We start from the raw sequence: 13599 nt of genomic DNA, 5'->3' as shown, positions 1-13599 counted from the left end.
ACATTATTCGGAAAATAAAAAATATTATATACATATTAAATGAAATAAAAATCAATTATTTATTATTTTCCATCTTGTGTTTGTTTAGTACGCCATATTACACCGTATTGTATTGTATAGTATTATATTAAATTGTATTTTATGCAATATTTTTATGTAAAACTATATGAGATATTAAATTGTATTGTATTTTTATATTTTAGTATAAATTAAAATTTATTATAGTATTATATATTAATACGACGTTCCAAACGAGGCCTTATGGTTCTAATTGATTTGGGTTGTTTTTTAATTTTTGAAAGAACATCAAGTTCATTAAATGGAAAAAGTGATGGGTTGTTTTTAGAGGGTGGAGTTTTTATCTCTCTACCTCTATTTTAAAAACCAGAAAAATTCTTTGTTATTATTATGAATCAGCGGTCGCTAATTCAGGCTGTTTTCACCAATAAATGTAATAAATTAGAGTGAACGATGGTAAACAAGGAAAGAAGGTAGTTCTGCTCAATAGCGATATATCAACTGCTTGTATGCATCCTTATGATTTGAGTAGAAGTCAATCTCAGCCTGTTAATGAAAAACAAGTCAAAGCTAGCTAGTCTCAGTTCCAATTCAGATGTAGAACACTTATTGTTCTTTATTCTCATTCTTTACTTGTTCTTGTTACTTAATCCATACTCGTTGGATTGTAACCTCAAAAAAATGTGAAGTCAAATTGAAAATAATGTTTGATTTTTGATATAATCTAAAGTGTGCTTTTGAACATAACCACCATGAAAGGAGGTGAAGATTCGTAGTTATGGCATTAATATAATCTAAGACTGTTGGTTGATTAGAAAGTATGTTTTTCATATGACATCTAGAATAATTTGATATTGTAATGTGACATACCTTGCGAATTGCTTTAACGGCAACAAGAAGCTTTTCACCAATTAGATCTGCCATGAAATTGTCTTCATTTAGAGCTGCTAAAGATTCTGAAAGTGATTCTGGCAATCTTTTAAGTTCTGGTCCAAACGTAGAAGTATCTGTATCTGTTTCATGTACAGAGATCGTTAAGATGAGGAATCTAGTTATAAACATGTAATTATGAGGACTTAATAAATTAAGAACAAGTGGGAATTGAACTTACCAACAGGTTCCGGGAGGCTTAGATGTTTCCGAAGCCCATCAATGCCAGCAGCAAGTATTGCAGCCAAGCCTATGTGTGGATTTGCACATCCATCAAACGATCTAATCTCAAAGTTACTCACCAAACCATCTGGAAATCCAGGTGGAGATGCAGCTCTCACTGCAACTTCCTTGTTCTCTCTTCCCCAGCATTGGTATGGTCCACTCCATGTATGGGGTTGTAACCGATCATAGCTACATGTCAAACTTGTTCAAATATTAATAGTGGAACGAAACACTTGCATTTGCATTCATACATACTAAGTTATGGAAATTAATTCTAGAACCTGTTTGGAATTGGTGCGATGAATGCTAAAATTCGAGGGAGATGGTATAGAACACCAGCCATGAATTCCTCTCCAGCTTTGGACATTCCGTACTGAGATGATCCCATGAAAACATTTTTTCCATCCCGAAACAAACTGACATGCACATGGGCCCCAGAACCAATGTCTTCCATTGAATACCTGGAACAAAAGACAACACGATCGACCTGTTACTAAAAGTCCAACTTATTTTCAGGGGAAAAAAATTTCCACACCTAAAGCAATTAGAATGAGTTGCACTGCTAGAATCAATGAAACACTTAAAGTTAAACAGATTTCTTTGAGTTGCTTTACAGTCCTACATGTTGCTATACATATATCAACAGTTTGTAAGATTGCAAGACAAAACGTACTTAGGCACAAAAGTTGCCAATAATCCATGTTTCCTTGCAATGGCCCTGATAGTTTCACGTGCAAAAATTAGGTTATCAGCAGAAAGGGTACAAGGTCCATAGCCCAGAACCACCTCAAATTGGCCCTTCCCAGATTCTGCATGTACCTACAAAAAGGGAAATACCAAATGAGATAAAGAAACATGTTGGTAAAGCTTTAACCATAGCCTTAGTAAATGAAGGCATGGAGGAATTAAAGAATCATAACATATGCACCTGTTCCACTGGAATATTCAAGGAATCGAGAGCAGCCACAATCTCTTGGAATATAGGGGAAGCAGCATCATATGATGATGTTGAGGAGTATGGAGTAAAATCAAATGGCACCCATTCTTCTTTCCCTTGCCTAGCAAAGTTCATTAGCAGACACATTAACAATTTCAAGAAATTCCTTTAAAGCATTTGTCATGATATGATCAAGAAAAGGTTGAATCTCACACCTCAGTACACTCTTCAACAAAAAAAACTCATTCTCAAATCCTGCATTCATTACCTAGATATATTCCATTCAAGATATTAAAAAATAAAACAAGAAATCTAAGTGCTTTCGTATCTAAGCTAGACTATAAGACATACAAAGTTAAATTCTTCTTTTAGAATTTTTGAAACCCGTCGCAAGGCTTCTCTTGGGCAATATTCCCATGGTTCACCAGGTTTGAGACACATGTCAGCTAAAACCATTTCTTCTCGAGTTTCCCTGTTAGAAAAGATGTTGGCACATAAGAAGAATGCAAAATTGATTTGAACAAATTCACATGAGAATTGTACAGAGGACAGCATAATTTTGCATTGTGAATTCAAGGTACTTAAATTGTCTTTTAAGTAAGAAAATGCTAGCAGAAGTAGTCAAGAAACAATTAATTCTGAACTGAAACCATAAATTACTGTGGCATGTGAATTAAAAAGTACTAAGTAACTTCTCCATAAAATGAGCCATCTCCTGAAACAGCATGTTGGTTGCAGTAATTGAAACATCAAAATAAAAATTTTCACATGCCATCATATGATTTCCATTACATTTTGTTGTACATCTAATCAAGTTTCAACGGCAAGCAATAATATCTAATCATATAAGACCTTACTCATTTAATAATATCTAAAAATATATAGTATTCTGTTTGTGTCAACCAAATTAACTTATTTAGTACTGTTAAGTACATTTGAACATATACAGGACAGATAGGAAAGTTTTGAAATCCAAAAAACCAGCCAAATCTTTCAGAAAGAAATTTTGTACCAGGGAATTATCTTTCTTGTTGATAAATCAGGCACCAATCTCATCTCACCCGTTGCGGTCAATTTAGACTCTTCCACGGTACCATCAGTAAATGAAGGCATTCCCATTGCAGCAAAAGCCAAACCAACACCATTCCTCTGAACTGTATCCTGAAAGCGTGCTGAAGGCACAACCTAATACAGTAATGGCAAAATTGCTACTTCAGAAGACATAATTTTTTTCTGTTCACTGGCATGATGTTGGTGAGAGCTTGGACATAACTAGAAAAAATGTAGAGACAAGATTCTAATATTATGAAGAGAATATTTATCTAAATGGCAGACTATAAAACAGAGAAAAAAATTACAAAATACGATTAACTCACACGGCAACGTTGTTGTCCTGAAGCATCAACCCAGAGAATACGAACTAATCTGATGCCACTTAGTGCAACATTAGTATTTGTAGGTGCAGCAGATATAGTGTTTGCTGACCCAAAAGATTTCACAGGTAACTTAAGTTTGTAAAACCGAATGGAATTTTCAGCAAAGATGTCTTTAGCAGCTTGAACAGCCTCATGAATATCAAGATCTCCATCAATACAAGCATCACGCAGGACAGAAAAGATGACTTCACGTGATTTTTGAGCACCTAAACGACAAGTCACATTATGAAAATGACAGTCCATACAAGCTTAAATAATTATACCATAAATAATAAAGTAAAATAACTGTCAAATTTAACACACCTAAGTAATATGTTTCAGGAAATGCGTAGCCATCAGTGCTGAACATTACCTGAAAATTTATTTATGTCATTAAATTAAGCTAGTTTTGATCCTCCAGTAAATTGGGAGAAAAAAACATTGTACAAATGTAAAGTGGCTCAAACAGAATGCAATTGGTACTCAAATTATTCAAGTAGTTCAATGAATTAAAACCTTGAATGATTTCAAAGGATTCACTTTCATGAAAAATTCAGACAAGCTTATTTTGAATATCCTACTGCACATTTCTCAGTTTCTTATTAACAGTTCACACCAAAATGTTAATACCTTATTTATTGGAGCAAGCTCCAAGAGTTCTTTGATTGAAGATATCATCCCATGGACGCTAAGCTTAGGGAGAGCCAAACCAAAGTCTAGATACACCTGAAAATTATGAAGGCAAGTATTCTCAATGAAACATTTTATTTCAAAATTCAGTAAAAGATGTTATTTACAGGAGAAAATGTTTAACCTGAGAATAAACAGAAGCTAAATATGAGGCTTCCTTAGAAAATGGATAGGATGCATGTAATAAAACTAAACGGCTTTTAGAGAATCTCTTCTCCTCGAGGACATCCCGGAGATGAAGGGGATTGGAGAGCCGCATATCCAGATCTTTGTCTCCAAAACTAGTTACAAGTGAAATGTACAATTTGTCAATAAATAAACAAAAGTAGAGTTAAAATAAAAACATCTTTAAAGTGCATGATGCTCTTAGTTATAGTTTGCATAGGACAAAGAGATAGTAACTTGGAAACTTTGAAAATTATTGGTGATTCTTAATAGTGAACCAACCATAGCAAACTCATTTCTCTCAATAAAATAAATGAAATGCACTAGCGGGATTAAACTTTATCATATGTTGTAAGTTATTTCACCATGATGGGATTAAAATTTTATTTTTATTTCCAAATAGCAATCTTGATTCCATGTTTTGAATTCTTTTCTCATACCTCCAAACATAAAAAATGAAGTAGTGTTAAAAATAATACCCTGTGTGTATCTGCATTGGCAAGTCAAACTGTTGAGCAACCTCCAAACTTTGTGTGAATATAAAGTCGATGAAGTTTTTATTTTCTATGCGAATAGGTTTACTAGCTGGAAACAAAGGACTGTGTTAACACAGAAGAGATGATCATTGAGAAATCTTAATCCACCTGCTATACTGTACTCACCTACTAAAGTCTCAGTGAGACCTTCCTCAGCATCTATTTTTGAAACATTCGGGTTGATTTCTAGGCCACTGCGGTATGCAGCTATGGTTTTCAAGCCAAAAATCTCACCAGCAACTGTAATAATAAATTAGCTAAGGAAATCACAAGCAAAATTAACTTCTTCTGTTATCTTATTAGACAAGGCGAACACAAAAGCCAAGGATATGATTTTAGCTTTCCAACAAATATCTCAGTGAACTTATCCAATGTCCAAGATGTTCCCCCAGGCAATTCCTACACAACCCAGAAAAAAGAAATGCATTACAAATAAACGGAACAGTGATATTATGAGAGTGAACAACATGATAAACGTTCAAAGTATCTTACTTCATCTAATATTGTCTCAGCTAGACGTTCAATTCTCAAGATTCTGCCAACAAATGGTGAAAAGGCTTTGTGCCATTCTATGTCATGTTCTTTGTCAAAATTTACTCCATCATCAATGAGTATGGCAGAGATTTTCGCAGCCTTAAAACATGTTGAGCTTATGGCCTCCAACCCATTAACTCTGCGAAATTCTTCGATCCCACGCAATGAGTTTTCACATCCATAAAGTTGAGCTATATCCTTCAAATTTCTCTGTCTCATAATAACAAGTAAGTCCAAGAAAATCCACACATTATTATGTCACAACAAAGCTGCTATATTTCTTTTGAATTAAGATTTTCAAGAAATACAGAACGAATCCTAACCAATTGAGACTGAACTAGTAAACAACATAGGCTGGTTAAGCCCTCAAGGCAATTCTTTTGAAACAAAACTCTTTTTCAACTTCATAAATGTGATGCTAGCTCAAGTAGTTGAGTCTCTGAGTACGTAATTCATCTTCAAATCCAGTGTTGAAATTGCAAAACTGACATCATTTTCTAAAATTTTGTGTCTAAATAGGTCTTCAAAGTTCAACCTTTTCAATTCGTATCATTTAGGTTGTTAAATAATTTTCATTTTAAAACCATTTTTGATTTTTCAAAAGTTATTAATTCGACCTTCTATTTTGTTAAATGATAAAATAGATTCTGTATTTTCTAAAATTGTACAAATAAGATCTTGGATTAATTTTTTTGTAAAAATGAATCTTAATAATAATTTAATCTAGAGATGTTATGATAAAATTGATTACAGTTTTCTGTATGTGTTCGTATTAGAAATTGTCTTAAAGTTGGTTATATTAAAAAATAATAAAATTATTGAAAATTGAGCTCATGGTCTTATTTTTACCATTTTAAAAAATACAGGGTCTATTTTGTCATTTAACAAAACAGAGGGTCCAATTGATAACTTTTACAAAACAAAAGTTCCAAAATAGTATTTATCTAAAAAAAATTATAAAATACAATATTTTTATATTATATATTTTATAAATAATTATATTATTAAGCCATGTATTATAGATAATTATACAAAAAAATTATTTTACTAATTTATAGTAATTAATAATATTTATACATAAATTATAATATATGTATATTATTTTTATAATTAATATTTATTATGTAATTATTAGCTAATAATTATTCATACGAAGTGATTATAAATATATTATTATAATTATATAAGAAAATTAGGATATTCTATTAATTTTTGTAATTAATAGTAATGTTTATGATTAATTAATTATAATATATGTATATTGTATTATATGATTATTTATAGGGATATTGGCGGCTAAACCACCTGAACTTTACGGTTTGTAACACTTAACCACAAAAATTGAATTTTTGGCGGCTAAACTACCTAAACCCTAGTTCTATTTTGCTCTGCACACCTCCGTCCAAAAATCACCGTTAAGTGTGTACACGTGGACAGTCTACTGCGGCACTTAACGGTGATTTTTGGACGGAGGTGTGCAGAGCAAAACGGAACCAGGATTTAGGTAGTTTAGCTGCCAAAAATTCAGTTTTTGTGGTTAAGTGTTACAAACCGTAAAGTTCAGGTTATTTAGCTGCCAATATCTCTTATTTATATATTGATTTGTTGGATGATTATTGGCTAATATATAATTATCAATAAGAATTAATTGAAAACAAAAAGAAATATCAAAATATAATGTAATTTATATTCAACAAAAACAAATTTTAATTGAAAAATAAAATAAAATGTTAAAATAGTAATTTAATATGTAAAGCCTAAAAATTATTGACGCTAGTCTATAATTACTATAAAAAGGAGAATAGTTCTCATTCGGCCATTAATAGTTAAATTACAAAAATAGTCTTCATTTATTATTTATATATTTGAACAAATAGCTTTTTATTAGAAAAAATTGCATCTAACAACTAAAATTTGAAATTAATTGCCACAATATTATTATTCAATTAATTTGCAGATATACCGTTTCTTCAATTAATTTTATTGTAATACGTATATATCTATAAAAATACATATGTTTTATTTCTTATTACACTGACGCATATTCTTTACTTTTGCTTTCTTTTTTTTTTATACTAATTTTCTTTTTCTCAATGCATGTGTACTGACTATTTTTTTTCTCTCAATATATATATATATATATATATATATATAATATATGACATATCATCATATATATAATTATATTCTTATTTTCTCATGCCATCAAATTATTTCTTTTTTTTTTTCCACACATATGTAATAAATCAAATAATATTATTAAAAAAACAATTTATTTTTAAAGATTTCTCTTTTTATTTTATTTTTTAAATTTAAAAAGTTTTTTTTGGCTACACATCTAATTTTTTGGTCTAAAAATTACATCACTGCAATCTACTCTTTAATGCAATCATTTTAATATGCGGGAAGCATATATTTTTTTACCATTATCGAAGAAGATGACCAAAATCAAAAGTAACACTTTACTTTCTTAATCTTTAGTTACTCATTAATATTTAGTTAACTAATAAGTAAACAATGTTTAAATCGGTATACATCAAACAACTTCATAAATTACTAAAAGTATTTTATTTTTTATATTTTGTTAATAAATGAATAAACAATATTTAAAATTAAATAAAATTTAATGTATCAAATAATTTAATAAGTTACTAAAAAAATATATTTTTTTTTTATTTATATTTAAACATTACAATATAAATTTATTTTTATAAAACTATTTTAATAATAAATTGAATAGTATCTAAAACATCGTATGAGTTGCATTAAAAAAAAAAAGGTAACCTCAATGTATCTTTAAGAATAAAATAACATAATATAGCCTAAAAATATAAAAAAGAAACAAAAAAGTTTCTTTTAATATTAGTCGTCTTTTTAAGAGATAAAAAATATATGTTTCTCACATATTAAAATATTTATTTTATTATTTATATGTGTAAAATTCTGAAATAAATTTTTAATAGAAAAGTAACTAATTGATATCTTATTCACATCAAAAGTAACTAAATGGTTGCTTTTCACAAAACTCCTAAAAAGCGAAAAAAATCTGGAAACGAGATTTTTTTCAATTTTTTCTATTTTCGGTAATTATTTTAAATTTCGGTATATATGCTGACGTGGCACAACGGTATTTGTGCAAATAATTTTCTTAAAGGTATTTTTGTAAATAAAATCAATTTTAAGTATTATATTGAAAACTCCCCATCTTTTTATTATGTGTAAAAAAAAAAACCTTTTATTTATTCTTATAATTCATGTACATAATATTTTTTTCACTATAATAAAGTAGTGTCAAAAAATTTAGTCCCTCAACAATTTTGAGGGAGTTAATGTATTTCTCTCTCATCATATATATTATATATTGAAGATTTTTTTTTCTAAATAATCTATATTTATAAAAAATATAAACCATGTTTATTTATTTTTTAACAACATAAAATAAATTTATTATGTGATTACTTTTCTACTATAATAATACTATTAATAAATAATTATTACTTAAATAAAGAAATATAACATTATATTCTCATTCTATTAAATTTATAATTAAAGCCACAGAGTAAACTATCAAAAAAATAAATAAACATACAACTATAGATAATAAAAAATAATAATAAAACAACAATATAATTAATTTAGGGACATTCTACGTTATACTCTCTAAAATTAAGTGTACCAAACACTCATTTTGTATTTCGATATCCAAATAGTTTTAATTTTATTTTTTTTTATATGTCAATGTAAATTGTAGTTTTCTAAAAATATTTTGCAAATTTTTAATAAATTCAGAATAATTTAACATGCTGGAAATAAAGTTCACACAATCTGTTTACTTATGCCTATTTTTAAAATATTTCTAAGTATATTTAATTTTGTTCCTAAAATTTTATATTTATTTAAATAATTAGATTCAAACGTTTTCATATTTACAAACTCATATTTATGTATTGCTTACTGAGTTTCTTCACTTAAGTATAAAAAAATAAAGATGTAAGTTTCTCATCTAGCTAACAAAAATATTATATCTCTATAAATAGAAGAGTTTACTAAATTTTTTTAACATGGTGTACATTTTAAATGATATAATTTTTTAATAAGTTCAAGAGATAAAATACAAATTATTTCTTAAAATAGTTATACTTAAATAATTTTAAGAGTCACTCATGTGCGAAGCCCGTGCTTCCTCACTAGTTATAGATAAAAATAACAATAAAAATTGATGAATCAATCTTTAAGAATTTGGACCACTAATTTAGGACAAAAAAAAAAAGAAATTTATAAATTAAATTAGTGTTCGTTCATTAATTATAGAAAAAAATAAAGAAAATTCTTACTTAATTACGTTATTTTAATAAATATCATAATAACTGCATTATCCCAAATTAACATTTTTATCAAGCACAAGTCTTATGTGTGTAAATTAAAAGGGTTATTGCAATATTATACCTCAAATTTATTTTATTTATAAAAATACTTTTAACAAAATTATTTGTACAAATGTCAATGTGCCATGTCAGCTCAAATACCAAAATTTAAAATATTTACCGAAAATAGAAAAAACTTGAAAATTTTCGCTTCCATAAATTTCAATGTTTTATAAGTTTTTTTTTTTGTTTTTGTTTTTTTAAAGCAACTTTTTAATTGCTTTTGATGAAAATAATATATCAATTAGTTAATTTTTATTAAAAAAAATTATTTCAAGATAATTTTTTCTCATACACATTTAATTGATCATTTTAAATTTTTGATCAGTTAACTTTAAAATTAATATATATATATATATTATAATTTTATAATATAACTAATTTTATTATATTTATGATACTATTTGATAACTTTATAAATTTTTTATACGAACGTATCAAATTTTTTTTGTTAAATAAATTTGTTATTAGTATGTTATATCGTAACTTTTAAATACAACATAATAAAAAAATGGTTAATTAGTAATTTTTCCCCTCGAACTTTGACATGTACTAAATCGTGCCCCCTGAACTTTTTTGGCCGTTAAAAATTCCCCTCGAACTATTGAGATTGTTAAATTTAAGGACTTTTGTCTAATTTTAGTAAAAAAATTCTAATATGGATGAAAGTTCAAGGGGCATGATTTAGTACATATCAAAGTTTGAGAGGCATGATTTGGTAGATATCAAAGTCTGGGGAGCATGATTTAGTACATAAACAATCACTGAAATAGTAAATTGAATGAAATTAGACAAAAGTCCTTAAATTTAACAATCTCCATAGTTCGGGAGGAATTTTTAACGGCCAAAAAATTTCAGGGAGCACGACTTACTACATGTCAAAATTCAGGGGAAAAAATTACTAATTAGCCTAAAAAAATTTATAGCAATTTATGATGTTACTTAATATGTTAAATTTTATTAAGTCTAAGATTTTATTACTTTTTGTTACAAAATATAATAAAGAAACAAAAAAATAATTTTAATATTAGTCGTCATTTTTCGAAGACAGTAAGAAGTTAATTTTAAACTTTAAAATTATAATTTTATTTTTGGATTTTTAAGTTAAATTATGTTAGCTAACTATAATGATTTTGTTGTTTAAGATACTTTAGTGTTACTTTTAATTTCAGTAATTTTTTTTTTTGTGGCGGCAAAAAAATATATGCTTCCCACATGTTAAAATGATTATCTTGAAAAATAAATTGCAATAGTATAATTTTTGAGTCTAAATAATAAATGGTGTGACTAAAAAAACTTTTTAAACTTTTTTTAAAAAAATAAAGAAAGACTATAATACAATTTTAAAAGTGATTATTTTACAAATACGGCAAAAAAACACAAAAATTACAAAAATATGGTTGTACGAAATTTTAAATATTTTTACAATTTTTATAATTTTATTTACAAAAAATAAGGTCTTTTTATGTTGTACTCTTGTTAATAAATTGTTGATTTTTTGTTATCTGTATGTTATTTTTTGTTGTTGTTTTGATGTTGTTTGTATGTTATTTCCCTGTTACTTTTATGTAGTTTTCTTATTGTTTTCATGTTGTTTATATAAAAAACTGTAAAAATATAAAAAAAAAAATCTTTAAACGTAAAAATATAATGTTTTTTTTACAAAAATGGTGTTTCATGTAATTATCCCATTTTAAAACTTGAATAATTATTAGTTGAAAAAGACTTTTTAAATTATAAAGAAGATAGAGAATGATAATAAATAGCAAAAATAATAAAATAATAATAAACTAATAAAAAAAGTTAAGAAATTAAAAAAAAAATAACAACACGAACACCAACAAGCAACCAATGATAAAAGAGGAGAGAGACAGTTATTAAGAAAACAATTTATTGTTATTAAATGTATAAAAGAGTATAAATTTAAGATACTTGATGTCGCCCAAATTTAATAAGTGATCATATATCTCTAAATAAAATATAATTAACGTTGGACAATCTCTGTAACAGTCGACTACTCACACTGACAAAACTCTCGTGTTTACTCGGCAGTTTCTTTCAAAATTAATCAAAAAAAGGACAAAGCAATCTTTTTTCTTTTTTTGAAAAAATCATATTATTTCCATCAAGAATGAAGAAAATGCAGAACAAATCACGCAGCGTTATTTCATCGATTGAAGAAAGCTTAGCCTAAATCAAAGTAAAAGTCAATAGTAATAAGAAATATGAATTGAGTTGAGATTTCATATGTGTAGAAAAACAAAAGAGTAGTGAGTGAGTGGTACCTTGACGGAGAGAGAATGAAGAGCATGAGTCAAAGCATCGCCGTGAGCTTCAGAGAAGCCACCGAGGAAAGGGAATGAAGAATCAAGAGACACAATATTGTGTGCGTGACCATCTACGACCTCCACTGTTTCCACTGCCTTCTTCAACTCTGACAAATCCATATCTATTTTCCTCTTATCTCTTTCTCTCTCCCGAGAAAATTGTTTTACAAAATGGCGCCCTAGCCTCTTTCTCTTTCTACATCCACAGCTACAGATTTATAGAGTAATGATAAAAGGTAGCCATAGTGTATCACAATATATCAATATCTCCTTTGCAATATCATATTGGATAACGATACAATTAATTATTGGTTACAAGTAGCCGTGATGGCTGTACGTGATCCTATTCTTTGCAATGATAACTATTGACCACCAAAAATAGAAAAAGTAAAGTATTTCCATAAATAACAAATAGGCACATAAATGACATTGGATATTCCGTACAAACAGAAAAGGACAAAAAGCGGCACCTGTGTTCTTTGCTTGTAAGTATCCTTTAGTCAAATCGCGTCATGCATCTCTTGGATGCATCCACATCCAAGAACCCCGCAAGCCACGGCTCGCGCCCGTGGACGACGGCCGGCCGGCTTGCCGCGCCCGGCCGGCCGGCCGCACGCGCGCTCGGCCAACCGGCCCGGCCCGGCTTGCCGCGCCCGGCCGGCCCGGCTAGCTAGCCAGCCTACTCGCGCGCCCAGCCAGCCAGCTAGCCAGCTTGTCCGTGCGCCCAGCCAGCCCCGCACCCGTGTACGCAGCCTCAGGACTCCGCCCATCCGCCTTTCTTCCCTGACATCAATAGATTTACTGAGAGGGTGTCAAGGGGGACAACGACGACTCAACATGCTTATATAGCAGGAACAAATTTTGGTTTGTTCGAGGTACAAAATGAAAGGAGTTTTTTTAATGTAATATTGGATTCTAGACATGGCATGTTGCTTAGGGGACAGTGTAATGATAGGTGAAAACGACTGATCATATGATGCATGGGGGAAGCTGAAGGTGTAAGGAGAAGGGGGCTAGCTATAAATTAGACTATCCCTTCCATTGCAGGAGTGTTAGAGAGTCCCACATTGCTAATGTGTGGAAAGATAATAGAATATATAAGAGTAATGTGCTACTCCTCCCATTGCCAATTGGTTTTGAGATGGAACCCCATGAATCCTAACATGGTATCAGAGCAAAACAAACAAACAAAATCTCTAGCGACTATCCAACCCCAAAAAATAAACCGATCGAAGTAGAGCCGAAAAAAAAAGAGCCACTAAAAATCCAAAAATACTGATCCAAAAAGTAGAGCAAAAGAGCCACTTGTGATCAAGGATAGTGAGCCAAAAACAGAGCCGCTTATGATCGTGTTGTCCAAGATGGTTAGCATATAAAATAGCCACCATCTTGAGGGGG

The 13599-nt window shown here is 29.3% G+C and overlaps 1 protein-coding gene across 1 annotated transcript; it reads right to left on the bottom strand.

Annotated features, from left to right (window-relative positions):
* Positions 1-370: 370 nt before the first annotated feature.
* LOC115711475 (protein fluG-like) lies at positions 371-12425 on the bottom strand. The gene is made up of 18 exons (XM_061111709.1): positions 12160-12425; positions 5409-5660; positions 5249-5315; positions 5043-5159; positions 4860-4965; positions 4340-4496; positions 4156-4251; positions 3850-3898; positions 3487-3752; positions 3123-3295; positions 2462-2582; positions 2326-2378; positions 2102-2231; positions 1847-1992; positions 1455-1634; positions 1130-1362; positions 889-1031; positions 371-564 (listed from the first exon to the last, which is right to left on the bottom strand). Exons 1-18 carry the CDS (start codon positions 12319-12321, stop codon positions 502-504), a joined length of 2514 nt encoding a protein of 837 aa, XP_060967692.1. The 5' UTR covers positions 12322-12425; the 3' UTR covers positions 371-501.
* Between the last annotated feature and the right edge of the window lie 1174 nt (positions 12426-13599).

This window comes from Cannabis sativa, chromosome 3 (assembly GCF_029168945.1).
Source record: "Cannabis sativa cultivar Pink pepper isolate KNU-18-1 chromosome 3, ASM2916894v1, whole genome shotgun sequence".
Lineage (NCBI taxonomy): Eukaryota > Viridiplantae > Streptophyta > Magnoliopsida > Rosales > Cannabaceae > Cannabis > Cannabis sativa.
The sequence above is the reverse complement of the archived record's forward strand: the minus strand, read 5'-3'. Positions and strand labels throughout refer to the sequence as shown.